Source organism: Beta vulgaris, chromosome 1 (genome assembly GCF_026745355.1).
Source record: "Beta vulgaris subsp. vulgaris cultivar EL10 chromosome 1, EL10.2, whole genome shotgun sequence".
NCBI classification, from domain to species: domain Eukaryota; kingdom Viridiplantae; phylum Streptophyta; class Magnoliopsida; order Caryophyllales; family Amaranthaceae; genus Beta; species Beta vulgaris.
Genome location: NC_079202.1, coordinates 37161535 through 37176623, shown reverse-complemented (window position 1 = coordinate 37176623; position 15089 = coordinate 37161535). Strand labels below are relative to the sequence as shown.

Sequence of the window (15089 nt, the reverse complement as noted above, 5' to 3'; positions counted from 1 at the left end):
ATTATGAATGAGTTTAGCGTCACCTTGCTCAGTTTTAATGGTGACAGTACCTCTGCCTTCGACTTGTACTGGCTTGTCGTTTCCTAGACGCACTTCACTTTTCAGAGTTTCATCAAGGTCTTTGAAGAGGGACTTTGAGCAAGACATATGATTTGAGCACCCACTATCAACAAACCATACACCATCCGTAGGAGTAATGATCTGAGAGTGAGCCATGAATAACTTGGACTCATCTTCCACCTTCTCTGCAAAATTTGCTTTTCCCTCCTCTCGTTGCTTTGTCCAACAACTAGCCTCCTTGTGCCCGTAATTCTTGCAATAATGGCACTGAATTTGACTTTTGTTTGGACGCCCTTCATTTGAACGCCCTCTGCCTCTGCCACCCCTACGACCTCGACCGCCACGAAAAACACCTCTTCCATACACACGGCCAAAATTTTCAGTCTTCCCTTTATACGAAGACTCACAAGAATTTTTGGTCTTCTCCTTATAAGAAGACTCCTCCTTTACTTGGAACGCCTTCTCTTCCCCCTTAATAGTGGATTTTTTCACCCTCGATTCATGAGCTAACAGAGAACTCATCAACTCATCTGAGGTATAAGTTGACAGATCTTTGGACTCCTCAATTGCAGGGACAAGATAATCAAAATTCTCATTTAAACTTCTCAATATTTTACCCACAACAAGTTCATTTTTAATATCCTCACCATAAGACCTCATTTGGCTAACAATTTCAGTCACCCTAGACAAATAATTTTGCACAGATTCTGTCTCACCCATCATCAATTCAGCGAATTCACGACGAAGAGTTTGCAAACGTACCTTAATCACTCTATCGTCGCCCAAATACTCTTGCTTGAGTATCCCCCATGCGTCATGGGCGGTGTTGGCTGCACAAATGCGAGGGAAAATATCATCATCCAAAGCTGATTGAATGAAGAACAACGCATTGGCATCTTTCTTGCGGTTCTCCCTCAATTGCTGATCGGGCACTGCCGGTGCCGGGTCCGGTTCCGTATAACCGTTCTCCACCAAATCCCATAATTCTTGAGACTTGAACATAGTCTTCATTTTAAGACTCCAAAGATGATATTTTTCCCCCTTGAAAATGGGAATTAGGGGCTGAGATGAAGGATTGGCGCCATTATTAGCCATTTTCGTCACTCAAATTGTGTGGGTGAAGGGCAAATATAATTCGCTAGTAAAGAAAAAAAAAATTGAGGTCTGGGATGAGTTACTGAGAAGATGCAGATAGAAAAGGAACTTTACTTCCTTATTATTATTATTTTTTTGCTTAAAGAAAGGTAGTGGGGCACAGGATTGTACTCTGTGAAGAGTTGTTGCAAAATGATACCCACCCGGCGACTGATACCATGTGTTGAGTCAAACACAAAAGGCCAATAGCCCAATATACAACAAGTTTATGTGAAGGCTGTATTTTATTCACTCACACAAAAAATCTGAATACAAACATGACATTTTATAGGACTTGAAAAACTTAGCTAGGAATTTAAAATGACACTCACTAATGACTTCATAAACATCAACTAAATGACCCTTTATTAAACACCTTAAATTTTGTAACTGACAAGAGACCAACCATCATAGTTAATGGACCAAGAATTTGAATTAATTCTCAACATCCTCTGATAACCTGAAGTTGCAGTAAGAATTTCTCATATAACCTAATGTTTGTGCCATTTCTTACTCCGGATAAAAAAAATAGAAGTATATTCCATTGTAAGAAAAATAAATGTGTTGTAGAATTTACGCTTTCAGCAAGGTCAACATCAAGGTGGCTCGCAGCGAAATAATCTAGGAAAAACAAGCTGAAGAAAGCATGAGTTAGAAACGAAATGTAGACACCCAAATGCATGACCAAAGATCAAAATTAGATCTTACCAGATCAATTCCTATGGTTTCATGAATTCCAGTTTCAAAAGCAAGCTTCAATTTGGTACCAAAACCATCTGTACCGGCAACAAGATATGAATCCCCTGCACAACTATGAATGCTTTAACTTAAGTATATTTAGTTGCACATGAAGGGAAATTAACAGATAGAAAAACATCACAAGTAATAGAATATTGCACTATATCCTAGCCATTACCAAGTAAGTTCAACAAAAATCAACGAAAAGAAAGAAATAGTTTATAACTACCTAGAGGAGATAGTCCTCCAATTCCAAAGCCACCAATCTCAGGTGCCATTTTTTTGCAGTTCTCTTAACAAGCTCAGAACCAGCATCTATATCAACCCCAGCAGACTCATTCCCACTGTTCAACATCGAAAAAACCCGCCTTTTCTCAATAACACTCTTCAATTCCGTCTCGTTGAAAACTTATGATGATGAAAAAAGCTTCTTTTATGTGGGTTTTGTTTTCAAAGAAATGTTTGTGTTCCCAGGGTTGGAAATTTCAAATAATTGTGTTGTTGAACTGAATATAATACTATTGTCTTCAGACTTAAAATTAAGCCCTACGCGGCTACAGTTGCTGCTGATAGTTTTAACTGATGATTGATAAACCTAAACTGCATGAAGTAGCTCCACTAAAAATCGCAAGAAACGAATTATCACATGTAAAATGGCAACGTCTAAACAAGTAAATTTATTTAAGGGGAAAAAAAACTTCGTATAAGGTTTGAAAATGAACTAGTGAGAATTATTACAGAGATGAATTAATGGAAGAGAAGCAATGTAGAGAGAGAAAGTCTCTATTTAGTTTGTATTGACTTGACTAGAATAGAGGGAGAAGAATGCTACTTATAGTAGCTTACAGACTACAGCAACAACTACAGACAACAGCAATAATAGAAAGGACAGTTTGTTACAGTAACTAACTGAGTTAGTTATTATTACTACAGTAAAACTAACTAACAACTATATTTACAAGTGTTATTCTTCATATCCCCCCTTCAAGCTGGACATGTGACAAATCCACAAGTCCAAGCTTGGAAGCAAGATACTGATGCTGTGGTCCAGATAGAGCCTTTGTGAGCAAATCAGCTAACTGATGATGAGTAGAGACATAAGCTGTTTGTAGGAAGCCTGCTTCAATCTGCTCCCTTACATAATGATAGTCCCTCTTCAAGTGTTTAGTGCGCTCGTGGAATACTGGATTCTGAGTAATGTGAGCAGCAGCTTGGTTATCACAAAGCAAAGTAATAGGCAATGAAACAGAAACATGTAAGTCTTGCAATAATCCTTCTAGCCACACAATTTCAGAAGCTGTACTAGACATGCTACGGTATTCAGCCTCAGCAGAAGACTTGCTGACTGTCTTTTGCTTTTTAGTTTTCCAAGATACCAGGTGAGATCCCATAAATATACAGTAAGCACTAAGTGATCTACTTGTAAAAGCACAAGTACTCCAGTCAGCATCACTGTAGGCACATAGCTTCATATCACTAGTAACAGAATAAAATAAACCCAAGTTGAGAGTGTTTGTTAAATATCTCACAATGTGAATGGCAGCTTGGAAATGAGGCTTTCTAGGACAACTGACAAATTGACTTAAATGTTGAGGGGCATATGACAAATCTGGTCTAGTGATGTTGAGGTAAAGCAACCTTCCAATAAGTTTTTTGTATTGGTCAGGTGAAGTCAAAACTTCCCCTTCATCAGGAAATAAACTCAAACCTTTAGGAAGAGGAGTAGACACAGGTCTAGTGTTATCAAGCTTGAAGTCTTGAATAATATCAAGAATATATTTTCTCTGATTCATGAAAGTCCCTGAAGAGTTTCTAAGTACTTCAATCCCCAGAAAATACTTGAGAGCACCCAAGTCTTTGATTGTAAAAGCTGCATCCAAGGCTTGCTTAATAGCATCAATCTGAGATTGAGAGGTACCAGTGAGCACCATATCATCCACATAAACAAGAATCACAATGAGCTCCCCATCTAGATCTCTGGTGAATAAGGAATAGTCTTGTTTAGATTGCACAAAGCCAAGAGAGGTAAGGAACTTATTTAGCTCTTTATTCCACTGCCTAGAGGCTTGTTTCAAACCATACAAGGACCTCTTGAGATGACAAACTTGACCTGATTTAGCTTTATCATAGCCAAGAGGTGGATGCATATAAACTTCTTCTTCTAAAAAACCATGTAAAAAAGCATTATTTATGTCTAGTTGACATAAAGGCCACTGTCTTGCAGTAGCTAAAGAAATGATCACTCTAACAGTTGCAAGCTTGGCATCTGGAGAAAAAGTGTGAGTGAAATCTTCTCCTTCAACCTGCTGATACCCAGTAGCAACTAATCTTGCTTTAAACCTTTCAACTGTGCCATCAGGATTAAACTTAGTCTTAAAAACCCACTTAGACCCAATAGCCTTCTTTCCAGCAGGCAACTGAGTGAGAACCCAAGTATTATTTGTTTCAAGAGCTTGTAACTCTTTCTGCATAGCAGACCTCCATTCAGCAAATTGGCTAGCTTCTTTGTATGATGTAGGATCAAATACAACATTGCTATTGTGAGATTGTACAATAAAGGAATGAGAATGAGAAGAGAGAGGTAAAGTAGGACATAAAAAATCTTTGAACTTAATAGGAGGCTTAGTATATCTGGTAGATGGAGGTCTAGAAGGTTTAGGAGAAGAATTATGCGAGTTATTAATAACAACATTATCAAGTGAGGAAAGAGAAGAGGACTGAGATGAAGAAGAAGTAAAAGGAACAGGAATAACAGGTATAACAGGATTATCAGTAGAGTTAGGATGATGAGATGGTGGAGATGTACTAGAGATAGAATCATTAAGAGAATTATGAGAAGCAGTAGGAGAAGAATGATTATCATGATTGTTAGGAATAGGGGAGGAAAAAGGAGAGTCAGGTAAACAAGGATTAAAATAATGAGGTAAAGGATGGTCAAATGTAACCATAGGAACATGAGATGTATGAGAAGATGGTGATACAGAAGATGCTTGAAAAGGAAACATATTTTCTTTGAATACAACATCTCTGGATACAAAAGTTTTATGAGTTTCCAAATCATAAACCTTGTAACCTTTTTGAGCAAAAGGATAGCCTATGAAAAGACATCTTTTAGCCCTTGCATTGAATTTGTCTTTAGTTCTATCATTGTTGTAGGCATAACAAAGATAGCCAAAAACTTTGAGGAAAGAATAATCAGGAGATTTTTTATGAAGAACTTCATAAGGTGTTTACAATTGATTACAGAAGAAGGCATGAGGTTAATAAGAAAAGTAGCAGTAAGGAGGCATTCACCCCAGAATTTGGAAGGAAGATTAGCATGGAATTTGAGAGATCTAGCAACTTCTAAGAGATGTCTATGTTTTCTCTCTACACGCCCATTTTGTTGAGGTCTACCAACAACACTAGTTTGGTGAATAATCCCTTTATTCATGAACATCTCTAAACATTGCTCTTGATTAAATTCTGTTCCATTATCAGACCTAACAACCTTAACTTTTGTGTGAAATTGGGTTTCAATTTGAAGAAGGAAAGAAGAAATGGTTCTGTAAACTTGCATTTTTATTATGTAACATGAAGGTCCATGTGCATCTACTGTAATCATCTAGGATGGTTAAAAAGTATGATGCACCTGTGAGGGATTTGGTTCTATATGGTCCCCAAAGATCAGTGTGTATGAGATCAAAGAAATGTGCAGCTCTACTAACACTTCTTGGAAATGGTAATTTATGGTGCTTAGCTAACACAAATTTCACAAAAAAAAATCAGCATCAGGGTTTCAAGTGCAGTCAGATATATGTTTCATAGTAGATAGAGATGGATGTCCCAATCTGGCATGAAGGATAGGAAAGGACATTTCAGCAGAAGAATTTTTAACTTCATGAGAACTTGAATGATTGACAACTACATTTGTAGTGGTAATTTGAGATGAAGAAGAGGAGATGGTAGCCAAATCAGGATTGAAAACATCTGTATGATTAAGAAGATATAAGCCTTTGAATAACTTGCATATAGCTAGGATTTTGGATTAATTCATAGAATAGATGGTGCAAATATTGTGTTTGAATACTACTTCAATACTAGAATCCAAAGCCAATTTACCTATGGAAATCAAGTTATGCTGAAAGCAAGGCACAAATAATACATCTCTAAGCATCAAATCAACAGTAATCATAACATCTCCAATTACAGAAACATGATTTTTACTTCCATCAGGCAAACCAACTTCAATCAGTTTAGCCAATTTTCTCTTGTTAATCAACATTTGTTCATCAAAAATCATGTGATCTGTAGCGCCAAAATCAATAATCCATGTATTACAATGTAAAACAGAAGAAGTTTTACCTGCACAGTTGACAAATGAAGTTTGAGAAGATTCATCAGAACCTTGTTTCCCCTTCATGACTCTCATGACTTCTTGCATAATGTTCTGAAACATTACAGGATCTAAGCTTCCACTTTTATCACCAACACCATTATCATTGGTGTAACTTGCTGGCCCAGCCATATTAAACTCCAGAGGGTCATTTTCCAGACCATAATCTTCAACAGCAACATTTGCAGCAAGCTTTGATGAACTTCCATAAGAAATACCTCCAGATGAACTATTGTTTCCATACTTTTTATTGAACCAATCAGGAAAACCATGGAGTTTGAAACAAGTATCTTTGGTATGTCCTTGTTTCTTGCAATATTCACACACTCTATCATTCTTTTCTTTCCTCTAGTCTTTCTTGTAAGAAGTTTTAGCATGAAAGGGTTGTTTATGTGCAAGAAGAGCACTAGCTTCATTTCTATGGTTTAGACCACTAACATCTTTTTGCTTCTCAACTTGCTGAGCTAAGTAGTAAGCTCTGCTAATAGGTGGTAATGGATCCATAGCTAAGATGTTACTAATAGCATTATCAAACCCACTATTAAGGCCTAATAAAAACTACATCAGTTTTTCTTCAAATTCAAATTCAGAAAGTCTTTTCAAGAAATTGCAACTGCATCTAGACAATATTCCACATGTACATGATGGCATACTTCTCAAATTTTGTAATTCATCCCAACATTTCTTCAATTTGCCATAATAAGCCATGATAGACTGATTTTCCTGACGCAAATTATCCAATTCACGTTTTAATTGATAAATTTGCGGACCATTAGACTGACCATAACATTCTGCAATTTCATTCCATAATTGTGCAGAACTTTCCACAAAAGTAAAATTCTCTCCTATATCTTCATTCAAAGAATTCATCAACCAGCATATTATCAAGTAATCACAACGCATCCATTGATTATAGTTCTTGTCATTTTCCTCAGGTTTTGCAATACTTCCTTCAACAAAACCTATTTTATTCTTAGCTATTAAAGCTCTACGAATGTTTCGCTTCCAACTAATGTAATTCACTACAAGAAAAGGCCCAGTCAACGACCGCTTAAAGCCGTCGCTATTTCTCCAAAAGTCGTCGCTAAAATAAATACCGACGGCCAACGGTCGCTGACCAACTGACGTTGCAGTTTTGGTCGTTGAATTAGCAAATAGCGACCGTTTGGCCGTCGTTGATGGTTCAGCGACGGTGTTCTACGACTGATTGGTTAGCCGTCGGTAAGAATTTGGCAACTACGGTTTGGAGCCGTCGGTGTTTCAACGACGGTTTTGGACCGTCGGTGAGTAGACGACGTTTTGAAGCTGTCGTTATTTCACCGACGGCTCTGAACCGTCGCTAACGTCCTCAAGCCGTCGTTGCTTATACTTCCTTGGCAGTCATTGCTATCTTGTTCAACGACTGCTAAGCCGTCGTTGGTTCAAGTTTAGCCGTCGTAATTTTATTAATTATATTAAATAATTTAATAATGTTTTCCAAAATTATACTCAAACCTGTACTGCACGCCAACATCGGCATATACTACATTAAACATGTTCTCTGCGTCACCTCCATCGCATTATATATTTTAAACTAAAGAAATATGCAAATTAAAAATGAAATAGATTAGATTTATGTACAGAAAATACATCCCAATATCGGGAAAATTAGACACTAAATGTCTATAATTCAACAAACTACCTTAATACGCAAAATAAATCCCGGTGTCAGGAAATCGAGTAAAAGTGGAGTTCCAAAAAAATATACCGAGACACCTAAAAACAAAACTAGACCTATGCCGATAAATATAGACACTAAGTGCATATATAAAATTAGACTAATTATGAACAAACTCTAAGTTAGTAATCTAGCTAGTTGTCAAAACCAAACAAACTACACTGTAGCTGGTGTCTGTGTAGCATTAGTGCCGCCACCACCAAACCCGGGTCATCCTCTGGTCTGCGTTGTGGAGAGGGTCCTCTGTTGCAACCTGAGAACAAGTGACCAAAATTAGTCATGTTCCGCATCATTTCCTGCACGAGGGCCCGGTTTGACTCTTCCAGACGTGCTGCAACCTTTGCCTCCACTTCTACCATCCGTGCAGCGACCTTGGCCTCCACCTGCGCCTCTAGCTGAGAAAAAATCGATGGCTCATATGGTTGTGAAGAGCCAACTCCTCCTCGCCCAGATGAAGAGTTGTAATACAAATGATCTCCCTGACCTAACCCCTGCACTTTTCCTCTGTTCCTCCCACCAACTGTCTCCCAATACAACAAATCAGGGTTTGGTTGTGACCCTTGAGTGCTACAATCATCCAGCTTCTTGTTGTACGTTTCCTGCATTTGGTTAAATAATATACTCTTATGCACGCATATTCAAACAATATGGTCTAAAATGAGCAAAAACCTAAGTATATATAGCCTATATTTGGTTCTAACTTGCCTATATTTTTATTTCATAAAAACTACAACCTAACACATTTAATCAAGTATATATAGATGTTTGAGGTGTTTATGATTCAAACTAAGTTAAAACTACTCAAGTTCATTCATTTTCAAGCAATAGGGCCTAAAATGAGCTAAATGGCCTATATTTGGTTCTAACTTGCCTATATTTTGTATTTCAATAAAAATACAATCTAACACATTTAACTAAGTATATATAGGATGTTTGAGGTGTTTATGATTCAAACTAATTAAAACTACTCAAGTTCATTCATTTTCAAGCAATAGGGCCTAAAATGAGCTAAATGGCCTATATTTGGTTCTAACTTGCCTATATTTTGTATTTCAATCAAAAACTACAATAACACATTTAACTAAGTATATATAGGATGTTTGAGGTGTTTATGATTCAAACTAAGTTAAAACTACTCAAGTTCATTCATTTTCAAGCAATAGGGCCTAAAATGAGCTAAATGGCCTATATTTGGTTCTAACTTGCCTATATTTTGTAATTTCAATCAAAACTACAATCTAACACATTTAACTAAGTATATATAGGATGTTTGAGGTGTTTATGATTCAAACTAAGTTAAAACTACTCAAGTTCATTCATTTTCAAGCAATAGGGCCTAAAATGAGCTAAATGGCCTATATTTGGTTCTAACTTGCCTATATTTTGTATTTCAATAAAAACTACAACTAACACATTTAACTAAGTATATATAGGATGTTTGAGGTGTTTATGATTCAAACTAATTAAAACTACTCAAGTTCGTTCATTTTCAAGCAATAGGGCCTAAAATGAGCTAAATGGCCAATATTTGGTTCTAACCTGCCTATATTTTGTTCTTTCAATAAAAACTACAATCTAACACATTTAACTAAGTATATATAGGATTTTGAGGTGTTTATGATTCAAACTAATTAAAACTACTCAAGTTCATTCATTTTCAAGCAATAGGGCCTAAAATGAGCTAAATGGCCTATATTTGGTTCTAACTTGCCTATATTTTGTTATTTCAATAAAAACTACAACCTAACACATTTAACTAAGTATATATATGATGTTTGAGGTGTTTATGATTCAAACTAAGTTAAAACTACTCAAGTTCATTCATTTTCAAGCAATAGGGCCTAAAATGAGCTAAATGGCCTATATTTGGTTCTAACTTGCCTATATTTTGTTATTTCAATAAAACTACAATCTAACACATTTAACTAAGTATATATAGGATGTTTGAGGTGTTTATGATTCAAACTAAGTTAAAACTACTCAAGTTCATTCATTTTCAAGCAATAGGGCCTAAAATGAGCTAAATGGCCTATATTTGGTTCTAACTTGCCTATATTTTGTTATTTCAATAAAAATTACAATCTAACACATTTAACTAAGTATATATAGGATGTTTGAGGTGTTTATGATTCAAACTAAGTTAAAACTACTCAAGTTCATTCATTTTCAAGCAATAGGGCCTAAAATGAGCTAAATGGCCTATATTTGGTTCTAACTTGCCTATATTTTGTATTTCAATAAAAACTACAATCTAACACATTTAACTAAGTATATATAGGATGTTTGAGGTGTTTATGATTCAAACTAATTAAAACTACTCAAGTTCATTCATTTTCAAGCAATAGGGCCTAAAATGAGCTAAATGGCCTATATTTGGTTCTAACTTGCCTATATTTTGTATTTCAATAAAAACTACAATCTAACACATTAAATAAGTATATATAGGATGTTTGAGGTGTTTATGATTCAAACTAAGTTAAAACTACTCAAGTTCATTCATTTTCAAGCAATAGGGCCTAAAATGAGCTAAATGGCCTATATTTGGTTCTAACTTGCCTATATTTTGTTATTTCAATAAAACTACAACTAACACATTTAACTAAGTATATATAGGATGTTTGAGGTGTTTATGATTCAAACTAAGTTAAAACTACTTTCAAGCAATAGGGCCTAAAATGAGCTAAATGGCCTATATTTGGTTCTAACTTGCCTATATTTTGTATTTCAATAAAACTACAATCTAACACATTTAACTAAGTATATATAGGATGTTTGAGGTGTTTATGATTCAAACTAATTAAAACTACTCAAGTTCATTCATTTTCAAGCAATAGGGCTCAAAATAAACTCAATGACCTATATTTGGTTCTAACTTGCCTATATTTTGTAATTTTAATTAAAAACTACAATCTAACACTTTAAAATAAGTATATATAGGATGTTTGAGGTGTTTATGATTCAAACTAATTAAAACTACTCAAGTTCATTCATTTTCAAGCAATAGGGCCTAAAATGAGCTAAATGGCCTATATTTGGTTCTAACTTGCCTATATTTTGTTATTTCAATAAAAACTACAACCTAACACATTTAACTAAGTATATATATATATAATGTTTGAGGTGTTTATGATTCAAACTAAGTTAAAACTACTCAAGTTCATTCATTTTCAAGCAATAGGGCCTAAAATGAGCTAAATGGCCTATATTTGGTTCTAACTTGCCTATATTTTGTATTTCAATAAAAACTACAATCTAACACATTTAACTAAGTATATATAGGATGTTTGAGGTGTTTATGATTCAAACTATTAAAACTACTCAAGTTCATTCATTTTCAAGCAATAGGGCCTAAAATGAGCTAGATGACCTATATTTGGTTCTAACTTGCCTATATTTTGTAATTTCAATCAAAAATACAATCTAACACATTTAACTAAGTATATATAGGATGTTTGAGGTGTTTATGATTCAAACTAACTTAAAACTACTCAAGTTCATTCATTTCAAGCAATAGGGCCTAAAATGAGCTAAATGGCCTATATTTGGTTCTAACTTGCCTATATTTTGTAATTTCAATCAAAACTACAATCTAACACATTTAACTAAGTATATATAGGATGTTTGAGGTGTTTATGATTCAAACTATCTTAAAACTACTCAAGTTCATTCATTTTCAAGCAATAGGGCCTAAAATGAGCTAAATGGCCTATATTTGGTTCTAACTTGCCTATATTTTGTTATTTCAATCAAAACTACAATCTAACACATTTAACTAAGTATATATAGGATGTTTGAGGTATTTATGATTCAAACTAACTTAAAACTACTCAAGTTCATTCATTTTCAAGCAATAGGGCATAAAATGAGCTAAATGGCCTATATTTGGTTCTAACTTGCCTATATTTTGTAATTTCAATCAAAACTACAATCTAACACATTTAACTAAGTATATATAGGATATTTGAGGTGTTTATGATTCAAACTAACTTAAAACTACTCAAGTTCATTCATTTTGCAAATAAAATAGCCTATAATGACTTAAATATATGTTTAAGGGTATGTACCGAAATTTGTTTTGCTCTCTTGTTTGCTGCAATCTCTCCTTTTCCAGCAACAGTTTTGAAATGAGTCTTCAGGAACAACTCGGGGGCGGTAGGGAGTACTCCTCCTCTACTCTTTGCCTGTACACATTGTTGAACATAGACTTTATTTTTCACACATATAGAGAAAAAATCATGAAATTCAAACTAAGTAATACATATGAAACATTCTTACCATCTTTTTAGCATGTTGTGCCGCCGAGATGGAACCCTGAAAGTGCGACGGCTCAACTGGATTAGAGAGGGAACCACCTCTTCGGTTCTTCTTTGCCTTCTCAGATTTCTCGAGGAATGCGGGCTCCTGGCTTTTCTTTTTCATTGTTTCATAAATGGTTTTCCCCAACTGAATCATATATTAATTTAGAAATTTACCACAATCCAGTAGGGCTCAAAACCCTTTTTGATGCACGGTGTGACCCTTCAGCTTCCTCCCTCTGGCTGCTCGGCGTCTCAGGTACGCGGTCACCAATGTCACGTGCCTCTGAATCATCTCGTTGCGTCTCAGAGCCAAGGTTCGGGCTTTCTGGAGCTCCTGGTGACTCAAAAAGCTCCCTGCGAATCAATTGCCCACGACCTTGGCTTCCACCTAAGCCATCTCGACCTCCGCGCCCCTTAGGATTAGACATGATTACCTATACAAAACAACAAATTTATAAATCATGGTGGATAATTAATCGTCAGTCTACCATCATAACAAAATATCGTCTACCATCAAAGTGAAAAAAAATCTAGCATCATTACAAAATAACAAGTAATCTTCAACAAATCATTACAAAAGTCACGAATTATAATATAAATGGTGTTCTTAATACAAGTTATGATATACTAAAACAAATCAAAGTGAATTCCCATCCTCGCTTAATTCATCATCACTATCGTCATCCCAAAAACCATCATCTTCATCGTCATCATCCTCGCTATCTCCAGAATCGAAACTAGACTCTTCTTCATCATCACCTGAGGGGACTTCAAATAAAATATCTTCATCATCTGCTTGAACACACTCGACATCATTACCCTCTTCATAATCGGGAATATCACTTGGATCAGAAAGAGTTGGAGTCCCAACACTTGTTTCCTGAAGGAAGTCGAAGTCAACAGGAGCATCAATCACAGACCTTGCCTTTGTCCTAAACACAGCCCACCATTGAGCACGATCTCTTTTCAAGCTTGGGTACGGTGCGAAGTATACTTGGCTAACCTGGTATGATAGCACAAAGGGATCAAACTTGGGGTAACCTTGGGGGCGACGCCGGAGTTTGAAATTGTACCGGTCGTTGCTAAATCGCTTCTAAGGTAGTGGTCATACCATGACGCAGCTAGGTTCGGGTTTTGTGAAATAATTGATATTGAACTCTATGTTTTTTTGTGAATCTGGTTATAGTGTATTGATTTTCCAACTTTATTAATTTCTTGAGGTCCACACTTTCCCTCACAAGAATTAATAGCAATATATTTTCAAGTCAAATAACAGACAGAATTTATACATAGATAACAAATAATGAACACCCATTCGACTTGTACGAGAAGCTGCTCGAACTAAGGCACTTATGACAGAATCTATCAGCTAGTAAGTCATTAGATAAAGGAGAGCAACTACTTTTAAAAAAATGAATCATCTAAAGTAAACTTCAAGATAAACAGCATTGTTGTTTCTAATGTTTTAGAGTCTTCCTAATGTAGAGATTCCACTACATAATTTCTTAGCCTCTAAAATCATCTAATTTCGTGCAGCTCTCACCAATCACAAGGAAGCATTAGTAATCTACTACCTTTTAATTGTAAAATGAAATAAAATTAATCAACAAAAGTCCAAAAAAGAAAACCCAAAATGAAGCAACAGGCTAAATAAAACAAAAAATTCGCAACAAAATTCATATTATTACAGAACAAAACCCTAATTTTGGAAGAAAAAGAAAAGAAAACAGTTTAGGTACCTCACAAGTATTTTGAGCACAACAACAGGTTGCTAACTTACAGACTGGAGAAACAGACAGAATTGCGCAACAACAGAGGCGGCGGCGGAAGGAGCGAATTGCGCAACAACAGAGGCGGCGGCGGAATGAATGGGTTGCGCGGTGACAGCGGCGGCGGAAGTAGTGAGTTCGCGGCGCCGGCAGTTGATTGAATGGCTACCTACATTCCCAAAACTTGAGAATAGGGTTTGATTTGTAACAAAAATTAAAAAATAAAAAATAAACACAGATTTTCAGAAATTACCGGCAAGGAGAAGCGTTTCGCGTGTCGCCGGTCGCCGGTCGCAGGTGAAAATGAATTCGCTGTGAAGAAGACGAGGGCGACGGCACTGTTGTGTTTTGTTTTGTGTTGATACTTGAGAATAGAGTTTGAGTGGGAGTAGTGGGTATTAAGTCGTTATATTCAACGACGGCCTTGGTATTATCACCGACGGCTTAAAGCCGACGCAACATATTAAAATTCTGAATTATAAACTGCAAATATCACCGACGGCTTTTTATTAATACCGACCGCTTGAAGCCGACGCCTAATACAACAAATTCTAAAATATAAGCTCACAACATCAACGACGGTCTGAAACGGTCGTTGGCATATAGCGTCCGTTAAAGCCGTCGCTGTAAGCGTTACAAGCCGTCGGTGAGGACGACGGTTTGAAACGGACGCTAATTTTGAAAATAACGACGGTTTTTTGAGCCGTCGCGGGGTAGCCGTCGGTGACTGGGCCTTTTCTTGTAGTGATTGTTGCCATTCAGATTAACAACAACTAATTTGCTCATAGTTTGATCAGAATTTGAGATGAAGAAAGGATCATTATAGGATGCACTTACATTGAAGATGCTTCCAGAATATGAATTCGAGTTTTCTGCATTCTGATCGTCTTTATCTCCTCCATTTGTACTGATTTCCACCATTTTACAGATTACCAGTATATCTCAATAATACTGATTCAAGAAACAAAGATCATAAAATGAAATCAAAAGATTTTCAG

General features: G+C 35.9%; 1 protein-coding gene across 3 annotated transcripts; it reads right to left on the bottom strand.

Annotated features, from left to right (window-relative positions):
• Positions 1-7889: 7889 nt before the first annotated feature.
• On the bottom strand, positions 7890-14544 carry LOC125497371 (uncharacterized). 3 transcript variants are annotated; one of them, XM_048643949.2, is made up of 5 exons: positions 14345-14544; positions 14062-14260; positions 12300-12756; positions 12089-12205; positions 7890-8623 (listed from the first exon to the last, which is right to left on the bottom strand). In XM_048643949.2, exons 3-5 carry the CDS (start codon positions 12474-12476, stop codon positions 8159-8161), a joined length of 759 nt encoding a protein of 252 aa, XP_048499906.2. In that variant the 5' UTR covers positions 12477-12756; positions 14062-14260; positions 14345-14544; the 3' UTR covers positions 7890-8158. The 3 variants fall into 3 exon arrangements, with proteins under 3 accessions (XP_048499906.2, XP_048499911.2, XP_057249283.1); XM_048643954.2 differs by having other exon boundaries at positions 14103-14260; XM_057393300.1 differs by having other exon boundaries at positions 14062-14256.
• Between the last annotated feature and the right edge of the window lie 545 nt (positions 14545-15089).